The 16537-nt window shown below is 43.3% G+C and overlaps 1 protein-coding gene across 8 annotated transcripts in view; it reads right to left on the reverse strand.

Moving 5' to 3' along the window:
* The window catches only part of CDH4 (cadherin 4), an 812930-nt gene that overhangs the window by 343510 nt on the left and 452883 nt on the right, over nucleotides 1-16537 (reverse strand). Inside the window, exon 1 of one of the 8 annotated variants that reach the window (XM_081867612.1) lies at nucleotides 1461-1512. The exons of the other annotated variants lie outside the window; for them this stretch is intronic. Within the exon in view, the coding sequence (XP_081723738.1) occupies nucleotides 1461-1503 (43 nt within the window). The 5' untranslated portion in view covers nucleotides 1504-1512. Of the gene's footprint in view, nucleotides 1-1460; nucleotides 1513-16537 lie in introns of those variants that run through there. 8 annotated transcript variants of the gene reach the window in all.

The following is a 16537-nucleotide window of genomic DNA, read 5'->3' on the forward strand; positions in this document are numbered from 1 at the left end:
AAGTAAAAGGCTTTTGGGAACTGATTTACAACGAACTTAAAAAAAAAATTTAAGTATACTTTTCCCAAAAAGCCTGAAGCTTTCCTGCTAGGAATAGTTGGCAAGGAAATCAAAAAAGAGGACAAAAATCTCTTTCTATATGCCACAACGGCCGCTAGAACTATGTTAGCCCAAAGCTGGAAAATGGAATTAATACCTACTATAAATGACTGGCAGATCAAGATGATAAATTATGCTGAACTAGCTAGAATAACAGGAAGACTAAGAGACCAGAATGACCAGAAGTTTCATGAAAATTGGAACAAATAGCTGACGTATATAAGAGATAAGTATAGAACTTCGATGACTCTGGCAGGGTTGGAACAACTCTAACAGTGTTTGGCAAAAAAAGGATATAAAACACGTAACTTTAGAAATTATCTGATACTTACCAATGAAGTGAAGGGAAATCCGAGGCTCGGCGGAGCCCAAAATAACTGTGTACTATATATATATGATTCTTGTAACAGCTATGTTATATGCAACTTATGTAATCTAGACTGTATATATGTATTATCGATGGAAAACCAATAAAAATTTATATGGGGGAAAAAAGAAGAAGAAGCCGGGGTGGCTTTCATAATTCTGGGACTGTCACTGGAAAATCAGGACTCTTGGAGGGTACGCAGTAGAGGGTGCAAGCATTGACAACCTGCTCTTGGAGATATTCCAAATTATATTGCAAAACAAACAAACAAAAGCAACAAGGGATTTTACCCAAACCTGGTCTGGCTCTTTTTCTATATCTTTGCAAGGTGTCGCAGACGCAAATAGAGATGGGGGAGTTTGCATTTTGGTTCAGTTTGCATTTTAGTATGAACCTATCTAATTTGGATTTCCCCAATCAATAAATGCACCAACATGCACCTGCCCATCAGGAGTTGCACTTGGAAGTTTGCAACACAGTTCTCCAGAGAGAACAATGTGTACAAAAATGCCATATGCTAGGGGAAATTGTGCGTGTGTGCGCATGCACACGCGCGCGCGCGCACACACACACACACACACACAGTATCTATTTGTGAAAATAATGTCAGAATGCATCATATCAGGGGACGATGCTTGCACAAATGTTGGGGGAAATAAACAGGCAAATGCACACAACTTTCAATGAGGGCTTTTAAAAAAGTTTTTGAATCGGAGGAGCTGAATGTAAGATTGCAAAAAAGAAAAAAAAAGAAAAAGAGAAACAGAGAGTAACCAAAACTGACAGATGCATCCAAGTTTGAGGCTTGGATTCTGGCAACAGGAGCCAGGCCATCTCTCTTATGACTGGGATAGCACTCAGGTGCAAGGAACTTTTGGTCTGATCCCTGCTGTGACATTTGTGCAATTAGGTAATTTTAAACTTAATTCTAGACTCTGCGGTCTGAAGGAGGGGGGCTCCCTCTTTAGATAGCAATGTGCATTGCTTCACTTACTTCGAAATACTGCCTTGCTGCAACTGAGAACCTTCATGCTCATTTTGCAGAGCAGGAGCTGAGACGTTTGTCCCATGAGACCAGGGCCCTGCTCTGTCATGCTCTGTTCCATGAGACCAGGGCCCTGCAGGATTTAACTTCCTTCCGCAGGGCCTGTAAGACAGAGCTATTCTGCCTGGTTTTCAATCTGAATTTAGCCTGATCTTTTATTCCCATTCCTTCCCTCCCCCTCCCCTTTTTATGAAGATTACCCGCTCTGGGATCCCACAGCTAATTCTCCCCTGGTCTCCTCGCTGGGCCAAATAGGACTAATTTAGCCAGTTAGCCCTGGTGATCATCTAATGTTTATTGGATGGATTTATTGGATTGATTTTTGAATTCTGAATTTATTGTTATTCACGTTTCATATTGTATTTTATGCTGGTTTTTTGTTGCATCAATTAAGTGTTTTAAATTTGTTGTTAGCCGCCCTGAGCCCGGTTTTTTGAACTGGGAAGGGCGGGGTATAAATAAAAATTTATTATTTATTATTACCTGGTGTAGACACTGCTTCTTATGAGCTAAAGCAACGGTGCTAGCCCTTGTAATAAACACAATAGCTTGCCTTGAAAAGAAAGCTAGCAATCAATCTTAATGGGTGTAAACTCTTCTTCTTCTAAATCACAGGACGCTGGTGAAATTACTTTCCTTCTGGCTTTAGGGGATGTTGTGTTCGCATCGTGCGCTCTAATTCTTGCTCCGGACAGGAGATTGGGCTGCATGACCTACAAGGACCTTTTACAGCGGCATAATTCTATTTAGAAAGCTGAGAATGGCTGCAATTTGCAAGGGAAGCAACTTTTGAATTAAAGAAGAAAGGGGGAGGGGGGGATATGGCTGCCTTTACTCAAAGCTCAGATCTCACCGGACTCAGATCTATGTTCCTTTGACCAGCCTAAAGTCTCACGAACCACTGTAGACAGTTAGCGTTCAAAGGCTGCGGCGTCTGTAATTAGGGTTCGAGATAAACAGCAGAGCTTTGCATTTTATCAATTTTACATGGGGGTTGGGGAGAGGGGAAACCGTGTTTAAAAATATATGTGCGTATCAGCCCGTGGAACGCTTCACTGATGCTTATCAGAAGCTTATGCCAGAAGGCGCATCAAATGCCCCCCAGAGAGAAAGCAGGCATAGTACCTTCATTAGCAAGAGTTTTCGGTTTAACCCTTTACCCTCATCATTTTTAATTGCTTGCTCTGTGAAGGGAGGGCGGGTGTCGAATTGGGGGAAGGCAGCCCAGGTGATGAATTGAGTAGTCCAGCGAGTTCGCTCATGTGCCGCATGTTGTATTCAAGAATCGTGCGGAAGAACACCGCCTTTCCATAACTGTGCATTTCTGAATCAATCCTTTTTGAAGCATTCATTCTACCACGCTAACAGCCAGGCCCAAATATTTAATAAATTAATAATAATAATAATAATAATAATAATAATAATAATTTTATTTATACCCCACCCTTCCCGGTTCAGAAAACCGGGAAGGGTGGGGTATAAATAAAATTATGGGCCAGCGAGGAGACCAGGGGAGAATTAGCTGTGGGATCCCAGAGCGGGTAATCTTCATAAAAAGGGGAGGGGAGGGGAGGAAGGGGAATAAAAGATCAGGCTAAGTTCAAATTGAAAGCCAGGCGGAATAGCTCTGTCTTACAGGCCCTGCGGAAGAGTTCCTACCCCACATAGACATAGGAGCCAACTCCTAGGGGCCAAGGGGTCTTCACCCTCCCAATAAAATATTTGAGGGAGCCGAGCCACCCAAAATTGATAGGCATTGCCATTCAAATAGTGTTCGTGCAAAGCATCATGTGATCAATTATGTGGGGCAGGGCTTACCTGCTCCCCCATATTTGATTCAAGTTGGCACCCTGCACTTAGACAGCCATCTTTGGAACTCCCTGCCTAATGAAATCAGTTCAGCGCCTTCACAGTACTCTTTTTAGCACCTGGTAAAAACCTTTCTGATTAGACATGTAGAAAATGCCATGTGGTTTAATCTGGTTTTAGCTTTTTGGTGATTTTAAGTATCCTTTTGGAGATCTTAAATAGTAGTTTTTATGGTTCTTCACCAATAATTTTATTGTTTTATTATTTTTGTAGGCTGTATTCTAATCAAACAGTATATACTTGTTGTGAGATATAAGTATGATAAATTCACATCAGCAAAAAAAAAAAAAAAAAAAAAAAAAAGGAACACAGATTTGCAAGTGCTAATTTATGGGTGTATGCACAAATTTATAAATGTTGACTATAAGTTAAATACAAATACGATACATCCCATAATATGGCATGTGTGCTGCTCCATCTGCTGCCCAGGTACTAACTGCTGACGGGCAGTTTAAGGCCTTTCTTCCTCTCTCTTCTCAGAGTTCTTTATTTTTAATCTGGACTTGGCATGTTAGTCCTTTAAATGAATTGCTCCATTAAACAGAAGGCTGTGCTCTGACAACTCTTCAAATAGAGGACTAATATCTGTAAGGAAGATCACATAGCCACTGTATGCTGACCCGCTTTAGAACTGATGTTCCAGGTCAGGTATACCATAGTTTGCTAGAACAGGCATGAACAATGAGCCTGAGTTCTCCCAATCTTCCTTGAATCCATTGAAATAAGCAGCATAAATAAATAAATAAATAAATAAATAAATAAATAAATAAATAAATAAGCAAGCAAGCAAGCTAGATTCACTGTAGGGTGCTCTCTCAGTGTGCAATGAGATGAGAAAGGGGCAGGAGACCCATCATTTGACAGTGGAATGGTCTCCCTCGGGAGGTTGTGGCCTCTCCTTCCTTGGAGGTCTTTAAATTCTATGATTCTATGACCTTCTGTATTTTTCTTTTTAAAAAAATGATCCAGGTGGTGAATGTTGGATCAGTGGTTATTCAAACTCACAGGAGAATTGGAATGCTGAACTAGAATTATGATAGATTGAATATACAGAATGGGGAAACATACCGTATTTTTCCATGTATAAGACTAGGTTTTCCCCCTAAAAAATAATGTCCAAAATTTGGGTGCGTCTTATACACGGCGGACATCTCCCCCCATTTTCTTAAATCTGAGTCCCCCAAAATTGGAGGCGTCTTATACATGGAGACGTCTTCTAGACGGAAAAATACGGTACATCACAAAAATGAGGTGCAAGGAGCCGTGTTTCCTGTATTGTGGGGCGGGGGGGTAGGACTAGATGACCCTTCAGATACTTTCCAACTCCACAATTCTACGATTCTAAGCCTTCTCCAAAGAAGGCCTTTTTTCCTTATTCTGTCTCAGAAAAAAATTGAGCCTACACTGCCCCCAACTTTCGCCATGTATCACCCAGCCTGTGATACAACCCAGCGCCTGCATTAAGTGATACTCATTCCAGTAGAAGCAGAAGGCTTTTATTTTGTAAGTAAACACAAGACATTCAGTTCCCTGCCACTCTCCTGGGATTGGATTGTACGGATTACAAAGAGCTAATGATGTAGAGTTTAACGGAAGACACAAAAACTCAAAGGATAGGATTTAGCTCTGCTTTTGCCTGGGAGAACACATTTAGCTCCATGAAATTTTTATCACCTCTAAATGCACCCTTCTTGCAGGTAGAATCTTGGTGGTTGGGTTTTGTTTGTTTTTAATTGCACTTGGAAAACTAGTTGGCAATCATCTCCTGGCTTCCTCTTTTTTCTCTTAACACAAAAACTATTGAGTCAGCAATAGGCTATTACTGTATTTTTCCATGTGACTCAAATTTTTGTGACTCAAAATTAAGAAAATGCACTGTGCGCTATCTGTATGTAAGATGACCCCTTATTTTAAACTTCAAAATTTTAGGAAAAATATAGTCTTATACACGGGAAAATACGGTATATTTGAAGTTTAGCACCAGTGTAAAAAAATAACCTTTTGTTTATTATTGCAGGCCCATCAGGTTATGGGAAAACCACCAACCCACAAAGTGTCTCAGCAATATGCCAATGGCTACCGATATGACATCCCGGTGATGGAGGAGAGAAAGGATGCAGTGAAAGGATGCAGCCGATAAAATCTGTGATCCACATCACATAGGAGGCTGCCTTAGGCTGAGTCATTTAGTTCAGCATTGACTGCACTACTAGCAACTCTCTAGGGTTTCAGGCAGTGAGTTTTTCCAGCCCTTACCTGGAGATGTCAGGCACTGGACCCGGGACAGACACTCTGCCACAGTGTTTCTCCTTCTCCCTTTCCCCTGACCAGCTGCAAAGGCCAGGGCTTGCCACCACACAGCTGGAAGGCAGGCATTAGTGGAGAAGTCACAGGGTGCCCCACTCAACCATGCAGAACTGAACCTGCCTTTCCCTAGATCAGCAAGACCAGTCTAATCCCAAGGAGGAATCTACTACAGGACAGACCCAGAAGATAAAATGAAAGAACGCTCTGCCTCATGAGACCAGGGCTCTGCGGGATCTGATTTCTTTCCGCAGGGCCTGTAAGACAGAGTTGTTCCACCTGGCCTTTGGCTTGGAACCAGCCTGATCCTTTTCCTTCTGCGATGGAACCCCTATTTGGGGACTTCCCTGGCTTTTCTGCCCCACGTAGGACCAGTCTGGATATTTGGCCTTGGTGAAGATTTGACATTTTCTCCCCCCCAAAGAGTTTTTGATCTGGGCTTCCACTGAAATGAGGCTGCATTTTAATCTTGTTTTTAAGTTGTATTTCAATCAATTGTTTTTATACCTGATGTTAGCCACCCTGAGCCCGGTCTTGGCTGGGGAGGGCAGGGTATAAATAAAATTAAATAAATTAAATTAAATTAAATTAAATTAAATTAAATTAAATTAAGTAAGTAAGTAAGTAAATAAATAAAATATACACCACTTATTGTCCCCTTTAGCTTCCAGTCAACACCACTCAAAACACAAGCTGGAAAAAGTGATATCTCTTTCATACTCTATGGGTGGTAAAAACTGTTCTTGTCTACAGGTAGAATCATAGAATTGTAGAGTTGGAAGGGACAGGGTCATCTAGTGCAACCCACTGTGATGCAGGAATCTCAGCTAAAGCATCCATGACAGATAGTCATCCAACCTCTGCTTAAAAACCTCCAAGGAAAGAGAGCCCACCACCTTCTGAGGGAGTCCATTCCACTGTCGAACAGCTCTCACTGTCAGAAAGTTCTTCCTGGTGTTTAGTCGGAATCTCCTTTCTTGTCATTTGAAGCCATTGGTACCTTCTGGGGCGGGAGAAAACAAGATTTCTCCATGCGACAGCCCTTGAGACATTTGAAGATGGCTATCATCTCTCCTCCCAGTCTCCTCTTTTCCATGCTAAACATACTCAGCTCCTTCAACTGTTCCTTGTAAGGCTTGGTTTCTAGATACAGTGGTACCTCGGGTTACATACGCTTCAGGTTACATACACTTCAGGTTACAGACTCCGCTAACCCAGAAATAGTGCTTCAGGTTAAGAACTTTGCTTCAGGATGAGAACAGAAATTGTGCTCTAGCGGCGCGGCAGCAGCGGGAGGCCCCATTACCTAAAGTGGTGCTTCAGGTTAAGAACAGTTTCAGATTAAGTATGGACCTCCGGAATGAATTAAGTACTTAACCCGAGGTACCACTGTAGTCTCCTATCCTAAAGCAGCTCCTCACAAAAAAATAGGCCACAGGGTGAACCAGACTCAGAGAAACAAACACAAGGGCCAATAGAACCTGTAATAAGTCCAGATACCAACTGAGTCAACACAGCAAAGCACTTAGAGTGCTAGAGACTAGGGCTCAAATCCCAACTCAGCATCAAAGCTCATGGGGTAACCTTGGACCAGAAACTTTCTTTTAACCTAGTCTACCTCACAGGGTTGTAGTGAGGAGGAAATGGGGAGGGAGAGAAGCAGTACACCACACTGAACTCCTTGAAGGAAAGGTAGGATAGATAAGTAATAATAAATAAGTATCCACCCTGGTATAACTATCATGGGACCCAACAACATCAGCCATAGACCCAGGTTCAATTCCTGGCAGCTCTACTTTCCAGGTACAGCTAGGAGAGATCTCTGTGTGAAATCTTGAAGGGTTGCTGCCAGCCAGTTCAGACAATACTGAACCAGATGGACCAATGGTCTGGTTCAGTATAAGGCAGCATCCTTATGCAACATCTGCTTGTGTCTAGACTTCAGCTATAGAATTGATGCTTTTGAATTATGGTGCTGGAGGAGACTCTTGAGAGTCCCATGGACTGCAAGAAGATCAAACCTATCCATTCTGAAGGAAATCAGCCCTGAGTGCTCACTGGAAGGACAGATTGTGAAGCTGAGGCTCCAATACTTTGGCCACCTCATGAGAAGAGAAGACTCCCTGGAAAAGACCCTGATGTTGGGAAAGATGGAGGGCACAAGGAGAAGGGGACGACAGAGGACGAGATGGTTGGACAGTGTTCTCGAAGCTACCAGCATGAGTTTGACCAAACTGCGGGAGTGGAAGACAGGAGTGCCTGGTGTGCTCTGGTCCATGGGGTCACGAAGAGTCGGACACAACTAAACGACTAAATAACAACAGACTTCAGCTGCATTTTCTGGCTGGACAGCTCCACTGCTGTCTCTCAAATCCTCACCCAGCCTGAAACATGCTCCTTGCTATGGTTGGACAGCTTCCTTGCCGTGCTTGTAAATGGGCAATCTAAGCTCTTGAATATATATATAGACAGGGAATGCACAACTCCAGCTCTCGATTGGTAAAGCACATTTGCTTAGGAGACGTGAACAACTGCTATGTTTACTCCTTTCTAATCAAGACTATTGAAAATCTGGAAGAAATTTAACCAATTATATCTCCTTGGTTAAGCTCTCTCACTCTTGAGTCAATGAATCTTCTGCCTTCGTCAATATCTGTTTAGTAAACTGCATGCCAGAAGCTTTCTAATGAATACGATTAGCCTTACATGCAAACAGAAAAGTACTTAGGGCAAAACAAGGCAGTTTACACATCAACTTTGTCTCAAGTCAATTTTTCTCTTTTGGAGAAGTCAATAGTGGACATTATGCTGATGGTCTGAGAAGATCATTCTTTGGCTCACCAATTTTTTTCCGGAGTTATTAAACAATATTTGCCCGATATGTCATGGGTTTCCAAAACAGGACCATGATTTAGCTTTGGATATTTATTCAAATGAAGCTAAAACCAATGCATGGGATACAAATAGCATGATAAAGTGCAGCTGTTATCATAAAGCACGCTTCGATTAAACTAGGTTGTACCAGCTCCAAGGCTGAGAACAATAGGTCCTGTGCTGCTAATAAGAAATTGAACCACCTGTGGCCTATTGTTTTAACTGCAGGGACCAGAAATATCCAATTTAGACTTGCATCTGAGATCATAAGAGAAAGCATTACGGTGACCCAATTAGGGATGGAGGAGGAAACTGCTTTTAAAGGATTTCTGCACAGAATTTTGTGCCTGATTGAGCCTTTCCTGCATTGGACCACCTCTTTCATCAAGAACCCATTTAATTTTGAGCTGCTCGCATATTGCCATTTTTATTTTATTTTAAAAGCCCGCCTAATTATATGCAAAAGTATACGCAATATATTATACATAAATAACATATAAGAGAGTTAAGCCCCATGTGATGCAATATTACTGCAGCATAATTTTGTAAGTAGCAATGTACAAGCATTTTTATAGTCATATGAACAGCTGTATGTATCTGTTTATGTCCTGGATACTTTAGGGAATCTGGTGTGCGTATTCATGTACAGCAGTAATGGGAGGAGATGGGGTGATCCAATTATCAAAGATCAGTGGTCTTATTTGACACAGTTTCTCCTGATTCCTCCTGTCCTACCTTCCACAGTGTTCTAAGGACCCCCCAAACCATGGAACTGGATTTTTTTTGGGGGGAGGCTAAGGGGTGGATAGCAGAAGGAATAGGCAACAATTCCTTTCCTCTCTCTTCTGCTGATGGCAGATTCTGCTGGATTCAAGAGCCTTCCATCAGCCCAGAAGACCATATTCTTGACATCCTGGCTTCCAAAGACATCTGGGAGGACTGGTGTTGGAGAGTAAAATCCTGAAACTAGACAGCTAAATCCAGCAAAGGACTTCTTACTCGCCCTAAATCTGCCCATCTCCCAACGTCCCCCATTTGCCTGAAACCAGTTTGACTCAAACAGATGTTGCTTAAAGGAAGAAGACTTATCTCTCACATTTGGGATGGGAGTAAGAGCACCCTGGAGCGGATGACTTCCATAGAGACTAGATGGAACCCCTGCCCCCGCTCCAAAAAGATGACTTATAGCAGCAAGCAGGCACAAACTCATTCTGAATATGCTGGTTAAAGCAGCCTCCTTTCTCCACATAGAACTGCTATTTACCCTGCAGTCCTAACCCCACTTAGGGACGTGGGTGGCACTGTGGGTTAAACCACAGAGCCTAGGACTTGCCCATCAGAAGGTCGGCGGTTCGAATCCCCGCGATGGGGTGAGCTCCCATTGCTTGGTCCCTGCTCCTGCCAAACCTAGCAGTTCAAAAGCATGTCAAATTGCAAGTAGATAAATAGGTACCGCTCCGGCGGGAAGGTAAACAGCATTTCCGTGCGCTGCTCTGGTTCGCCAGAAGCGGCTTAGTCATGCTGGCCACATGACCCGGAAGCTGTACGCCGGCCAATAAAGCGAGATGAGCACCGCAACCCCAGAGTCACCCACGACTGGACCTAATGGTCAGCGGTCCCTTTACCTTTACCTAACCCCACTTAACTGGAGTAAGCCCCATTGAATTCAACAGGACCCACATTTGGAGAGGCATGGTTAGGATCACAGCCTGAGTTAGGTGTTTGCTTGGTTTTATGTCCTCCATCCTTTGCCCTATAACGGAAGCATTCGCTGTAGATTCTAAAAGGCTGATATGCTTAGGATCAATCATTCTGCCTTACTGGGATATAAAATGCATCTGGTCAGATGAAAAAGAACACAATGGGACAATTTTGAGATGGAAGCCATTGCGTTGCAGTAGGGTAGACACCTTATTAAGGGTCCCTGTCCCCCCAACCAGATGAAAAAAACACTTTCTAACCTACCTGCTCTTATGCACATATCTATGATAGTCATTTGTGGCTTAAAATGAGGGGAAGAGCCAATTTGTATAAAGATCCATTGTCTAGTGGTCTGGAGATGATTCCTGCTAACCACTGAAATCCAGGTAAGTGAATATTTACAAGCCTGTCTCACGACATACAATATTTAAACACAATGTTAGCATATGCACAGTGGATCTAGGCCAGAAGTTGCTACAGGAAAACTTCTAGGATAACTTCTAGGATAGCACTCTGCCTGGCCATCTGCCCTCACTAAGCCTCTGAGCAGCTGACAACTCACTTTTGCTTTATGATATGACATTTGATGTCTACTTTCTGCAACTGCTCAGTTTCACCTGCACTGCTCTCCATGCCATCCACCCTTAAGCAGGGGCATACTTTGGAAACCTCTCACAAAATGGCACCCTACGCAGGGCCAAAATTTGCCACTCCCAAATAGATTTCCTGATGGTTCTCTTCTCTAAATCCAGCACTGCCTTACATACCTTGAGGTACTCACACGTTCAGTAAGTCCTCAACTCTTGCGGCGGTTACATTCTGGGGGTCGTGCCTAAGGCCCAAATTGTGCAGTCAGAAGACATTGGGTGCAGTGACAGGTCGGATTGCCAAAGTCTTTTCCCCAGATGCTGGCCCCCTTTCTTTACCCCTTTTTATTCTTTCATTTTTTTGCCAAGTGCATATAGCTGAATGTGCACAAGTTGAATGTGCATAAATTGTAAACTTACCGTACTGTACCTGTGAGTCCACCCATAGGTTTTCTGTATTAATTAGTGCTTCACAACAAGGGGGTGACTGTGTGATTGCAGTGCAATCATTACAGCAATAAGAAGGCATGGAATTTTTAAAAAAGTGATCCAGCTTAAAAGGGTGTGAAATATATGATACTCAGAGTTGAGTGTGAATTTCATGCTCTTTATTCAGCTCATAGTAGCAATGAACGAAACTTTTCCCCAAAAATAGCTATATATACATTATTTACACAATGGGCTCCGCATGATTGGCTAATTCCGGGCTGCTCCTGTAGGCCAATCAGTTTGCAGATTCACTTCCTCCAGAAGCCTGATTGGCTGCTCCTGCAGGCCAATCAAGTCGCTGATTCACTTCCACCTGGAGCTGGACTGGGTGGCTCCTGCGGACCAATCACACTGCTGCATTCTGCATCCTTTTGTTCTAGGGTTCAGCTCAGTACATAACAGGGTGCTAGCTTGACACATGTTTAAAGGTTCCATTCAGAAGTGTTAGCTCTTTGCAGCGGAACCATTCCAAAAGCATACATGCTATTCGTGCTCGCCTGAGGGATATTCTGTATTCCAACCCACCTCAATCAAAAGGTGGGTTAGAAGATTTGGGAAATACGTCAGCTCTCCCCCAAACCCTTTTTCCCCCCTTTTCGGACAATTCCCCTTTAGTTCTTGATTCTATTTACAACCCCAAAACAAATAATTCCACATTTAATATGGCTGCCTAAAACTAGAACATGCCACACTGTAACATTTTGTTGCAGCCCTAGGATTATTATTTTTAAAACCATTCATCACCGGTGCTCAAACTTGCTTTCCTTAAGTTCCTTTTTTTTTTTTTTTTTTTTTTTTGCTGACCAGGCTTATCGCATCCTTACAGCTACTCTTATGCAGCAGCAAGGTTGCATTAAATGGTTATCCCGGCTGCACCTTTCCCGGCAGGCAATTGCAGCCTCCTTCATTATGGGTGAGTCTGCAAAGGAGATAAGGTGCTCCGTGGGTTGTCAGACCACACAATTTACACCCCAGTAGGCTATATAACCCATCTATGGTCCTGGAGCATGGCACGTGGAATCACACCACCTCCTCGTTAGAGTCATCAGGTTTACTGATAAACTAATGAGATGCTTTGCAATTAAAGGTTTCAGCTAGCAGGGAAGCTCTTTTTGCCTTCGCTCTGGCCAGCCTGGGTGCTTTCCTACCTGCCAATAAATAATCCCACACAGCTTCTGGCCTTGTTGCAGGGCTTTCCATGATTAACTCTGCATAAGTTGGCCCAAATGACCTCATGGATTAATCAATGTGTTCCGTCTCTCGGAGAGCAAAGTTCAAGCTGTAGGAGCTACCTCCGATAGGGCTCCGTGTTTTAATTATGACTGGAGTATGAAGTAAATAAATCCCAGTACAGTCAATTTGTCAGTAAAAAGAAAAAAAAGAAAAGAAAAAGTCTCCCGTTTTGCCATTGTAGCACTAACGATTTATTTTTATTTGGAAAAGCACAGGCGTTTGCTAATATATTTATAAAACTGAACATTTCAGACATCAATATATGTACAGGAGGCTGGCTGCGGATGTAAGCCTTGCAAGCAAATGGTAACAGCAATGCTTCAGAGGTGAATAAAATTAGGTAAAATATGAACTGCCCGCATCTAGACAGACAGCTCAAGGCCTGGCCGTTTATTATGTCCATGACAGGCATCAGAACTGAAATGGATTTGCTCCAAAAGCTGTAAATTTTGACATAAAGTCTCTTTGAATATTCAAATATTCACCACATGTTTGCTAGCTGAACCAGGCAGCCCGCCATGTTTAACAACAGGGCTTATATATGGTTGTTGGTTTCTGACAGCATTCGCTAGATGGATGACATGCAGCGGTGCTTTGAAATGGATGGTCTTTGATGGCTGGCATGCAATAGCATGCAGTATATAGCTAAAAGAGATCCAGCAAGGTCTCTCCCCAGCCTGCCCTCTCACTCAACCAGATGGGAGGTCAGAGAAAAATCCCCGGCAGTTTGAGACTTGGTCTTCAAAGCATCAGATTAGGGCAGATGCTTTGATTTAGGGAATAACAAGCAGTTCCGAGGCACTTCATTCCTCATCCCCACCAATCCTCGAAATGCATATTTTTATTTTTACAATAGATCACTTGAGCTTCCCTGCTTTCTTTTCTTCCAGTCTCCCAGCAGCCCCTATAAAATGAAGCACTTGGGATGAACCTCCTGTTATTTTGCTTTGTTTTGCTCCGTAGCTTTTTTGCTGTGCCAACTAAATCCTTGGCTTTCCCCACTCACCCTCCGGACACCAAGAGAAAATAAGCAAACATACACCCATAGGCACGACAGCCAAAGTGTTTGGGGGCTGGGGTTAACAAAATCAAATCGCCAAAGAGGCACACGGAAGCATCCTGATAAGTTTCTCCCCCCGCCCCACAACACCTTCCTTTAATTTACAATTTGAGATGAACTGTTTGGCAGCTCGATACGCCTGGCACCGCGTCAGCGTCGGTTTGCTGGGGCTGAATCCAAACACGAACCTGAACTTTACCAGCTCCGCTCGTTTTTGTAAACAGATTCCCTTTGCCTGCCAAGCGCTTTCCGAAAGGACACAAAAGACGGTGGCTCCCCCCCCACACACACAAAAGGGGGGGGGATGCACAGCCCTCAGCACACATTCTTTTACTTAATTAAAAAAAAAGAGAGAGAGAAAGCAGGAGAGAGGCACTTCATCATTTGAGTTTCGTTGAGAAGCATGGCAGCGTTCCTGCTGCAGCTTCAGTTGTGCCTGTGCCATCCAGCTGCACCCAGAAAGGTTGGGATAGAAAGCATACAACTGGGCAATATTCAAAGCCCACTTCTGCCAAATGGTAGACCTGCAGCCTCTGTGGACCTCCTGGTGTTGGTGTGGGAGTCTGGGAGCTAAGGTGTGCTGCCTTGAAGATCTGGAACACAGCTTGATCTGGTAGGGGGCCTCCCCCCCCCCAGGTTAGCCATGGAAAGGATATCGATTTGGTTCGCATTTAAAGGTGAACCTGCCTCATTTGTGCTTTCTGATACAGTATGCCAACTTTTCTCAAACTTGGGTGCCAAAATGTTGTTGGAGTACAGCTCCCATCATCCCTGACCACTGGTCCTGGTAGCTAGGGATGATGGGAATCGTAGTCTAACAACATCTGGGCACCCAGGTCTGAGAAAGGCTGCAATAGGCTAAGGGAAATGCGGCCATCCTTCGAAACTCACACTCCTCCAGGTTTTACTGTTCTACAGCCAAGTAATGTGTGCATAAAATGCACATGCTACAGAAAAAATGGGAGTAGAAATGCATGCATCAGTGAAAGTAACATATAGAAATGCATTATACAAGGGGGGATAATTAATAATAATAATAATAATAATAATAATAATAATAATAATAATAATAATAATAATTATTATTTATTTATACCCCGCCCATCTGGCTGGGTTTCCCCAGCCACTCTGGGCGCCTTCCAACAGAATATTAAAATACAATAATCTATTAAACATTAAAAGCTTCCCTAAACAGGGCTGCCTTCAGATGTCTTCTAAAAGTCTGGTAGTTGTTTTTCTCTTTGACATCTTGTAGGAGGGTGTTCTACAGGGCGGGTGTCACTACCGAGAAGGCCCTCTGCAAAAGTGTTTATGTGCCTGGAGATGCACACCTACAGAGTCTCAGGTAGCTCACGTAGCTAAGGTTTTAGGCTCAGACCAAAATTTCAAATTTCAGAGACGCCCTGTGCAATGCCAAAATTTGGCACCCCTGCCTCTTGCCTTCAATTCAACATGATTGCTGTGGTACCCCCTGTGGTTCCCCCAAGGCTCCATGCCCAGTGTAATAGAACAGCTCACCCTCCTCAAAATCTACCTCTGACTCCGCTCCCATAGTCCCTAATATAGGCATGAAGACTTGTGGTCATCCAATTTTGTGTGCCTTCAATCACAAGTCTGTTCTGTCCTGTTTTCTGAGGATTTCTTTTAACAGTTGCGAAAAATTCTCCTTTATACTGTTACCTGTTTTTGTTTGCACTTGCCCTTAAAATAAGCATTTTCTATGCATTTTCCCCAAAATACATATTGTGCACATTGTCTCCCTCCCCCACCAAAACTTATGCATCATTGCATGCATTAAAACAAAAACTTAATTGCAAAATTCAGACTGTGCAATTTGATGGTTAGCTGATTGTTACAAGCCTGGAAGCTATGAATTAGGTCAGTGCACTTTAAAACCCAGACTGAATGAAATTCACCTCTATCCTAAGAGATGAGGGGAGTTGTAGTCCAACGACATCTGCAGAGCTACTGTTTCACCATCCTTGCCCTAATGAGTGTTATGTTCAGCAAGGCTGAACGTATGGAATATCAAAAGTTTTGCCTCAATTTGACAGGGGCTTAATTAAAAAAAGGAGCAGTTCATTCAGCTTTTAGGGTGGGGCAACTGACACTTGAAGCTTTCCTGCTGCAGCTGCTTCCAGTGGCAGCTGAGAGCTACTGGATCTCGGGTAGGTTTTGTCCCAACACCCCAAAATTTGTCCCCTGAAGAGTCCCAACCCTTTACACAGCCTGCAAATGAGATCTTAAAAAGGGTGTGTAAGGGTGTGTCAGAAAAACCCTGCAATGTGCATTGATGGTGTTGCAAAAATGACAATGCAGAAATAATTGGAGTGGATTGCAGATCCTGCTTCCCTTTGGCTGAATCCTGTTTGTTTCTTTTCTGTGTGTTTTTAAAGAACGTAACTGTTCTGCTGTCTTTGGGAAAATCCTCCCTTGCAATTGCTTTCTGAGCAGGAAACTACATATTTTCTTGCTTCAAATTGTTGTTGTGTGTTAAAGCTGCCCTCTTTCCGGAGTGCCTGAGTTGCACAATACACCCAGATTGCGGCGGATATTACAGGTTATCAGAACACCCTGCTGGGTGCATGATTGCTTGGACAACCCCGTCACATCTGTGCTTTGCCTTCAGAAAGCAGCCCAGGGTCAGGGGGCCTCTCTCCCAGCACTGCACACTGCCGAGTTGCAGTTTATCAGACGGTGCTCTTTGTCCTGAGGCACCAATTGCCCATCATTTGTTTCACATCAGGCTTTTGCCATTAGATATTGCTGTCAACGATGGGCATTTCTCCCGAGCTGTCAATCACAGGCAGCACAACTTTAGGGGACATGCGCAGATCCTCCAAGCAAATCATCAAGCATTTGCTCACATCTGTTGAAGACCTTTCTTGTAGAGCTTCTTTAAACTGAGT

The sequence above is a fragment of the Podarcis erhardii genome (genome assembly GCF_964252035.2).
Source record: "Podarcis erhardii genome assembly, chromosome: 6".
Lineage (NCBI taxonomy): Eukaryota > Metazoa > Chordata > Lepidosauria > Squamata > Lacertidae > Podarcis > Podarcis erhardii.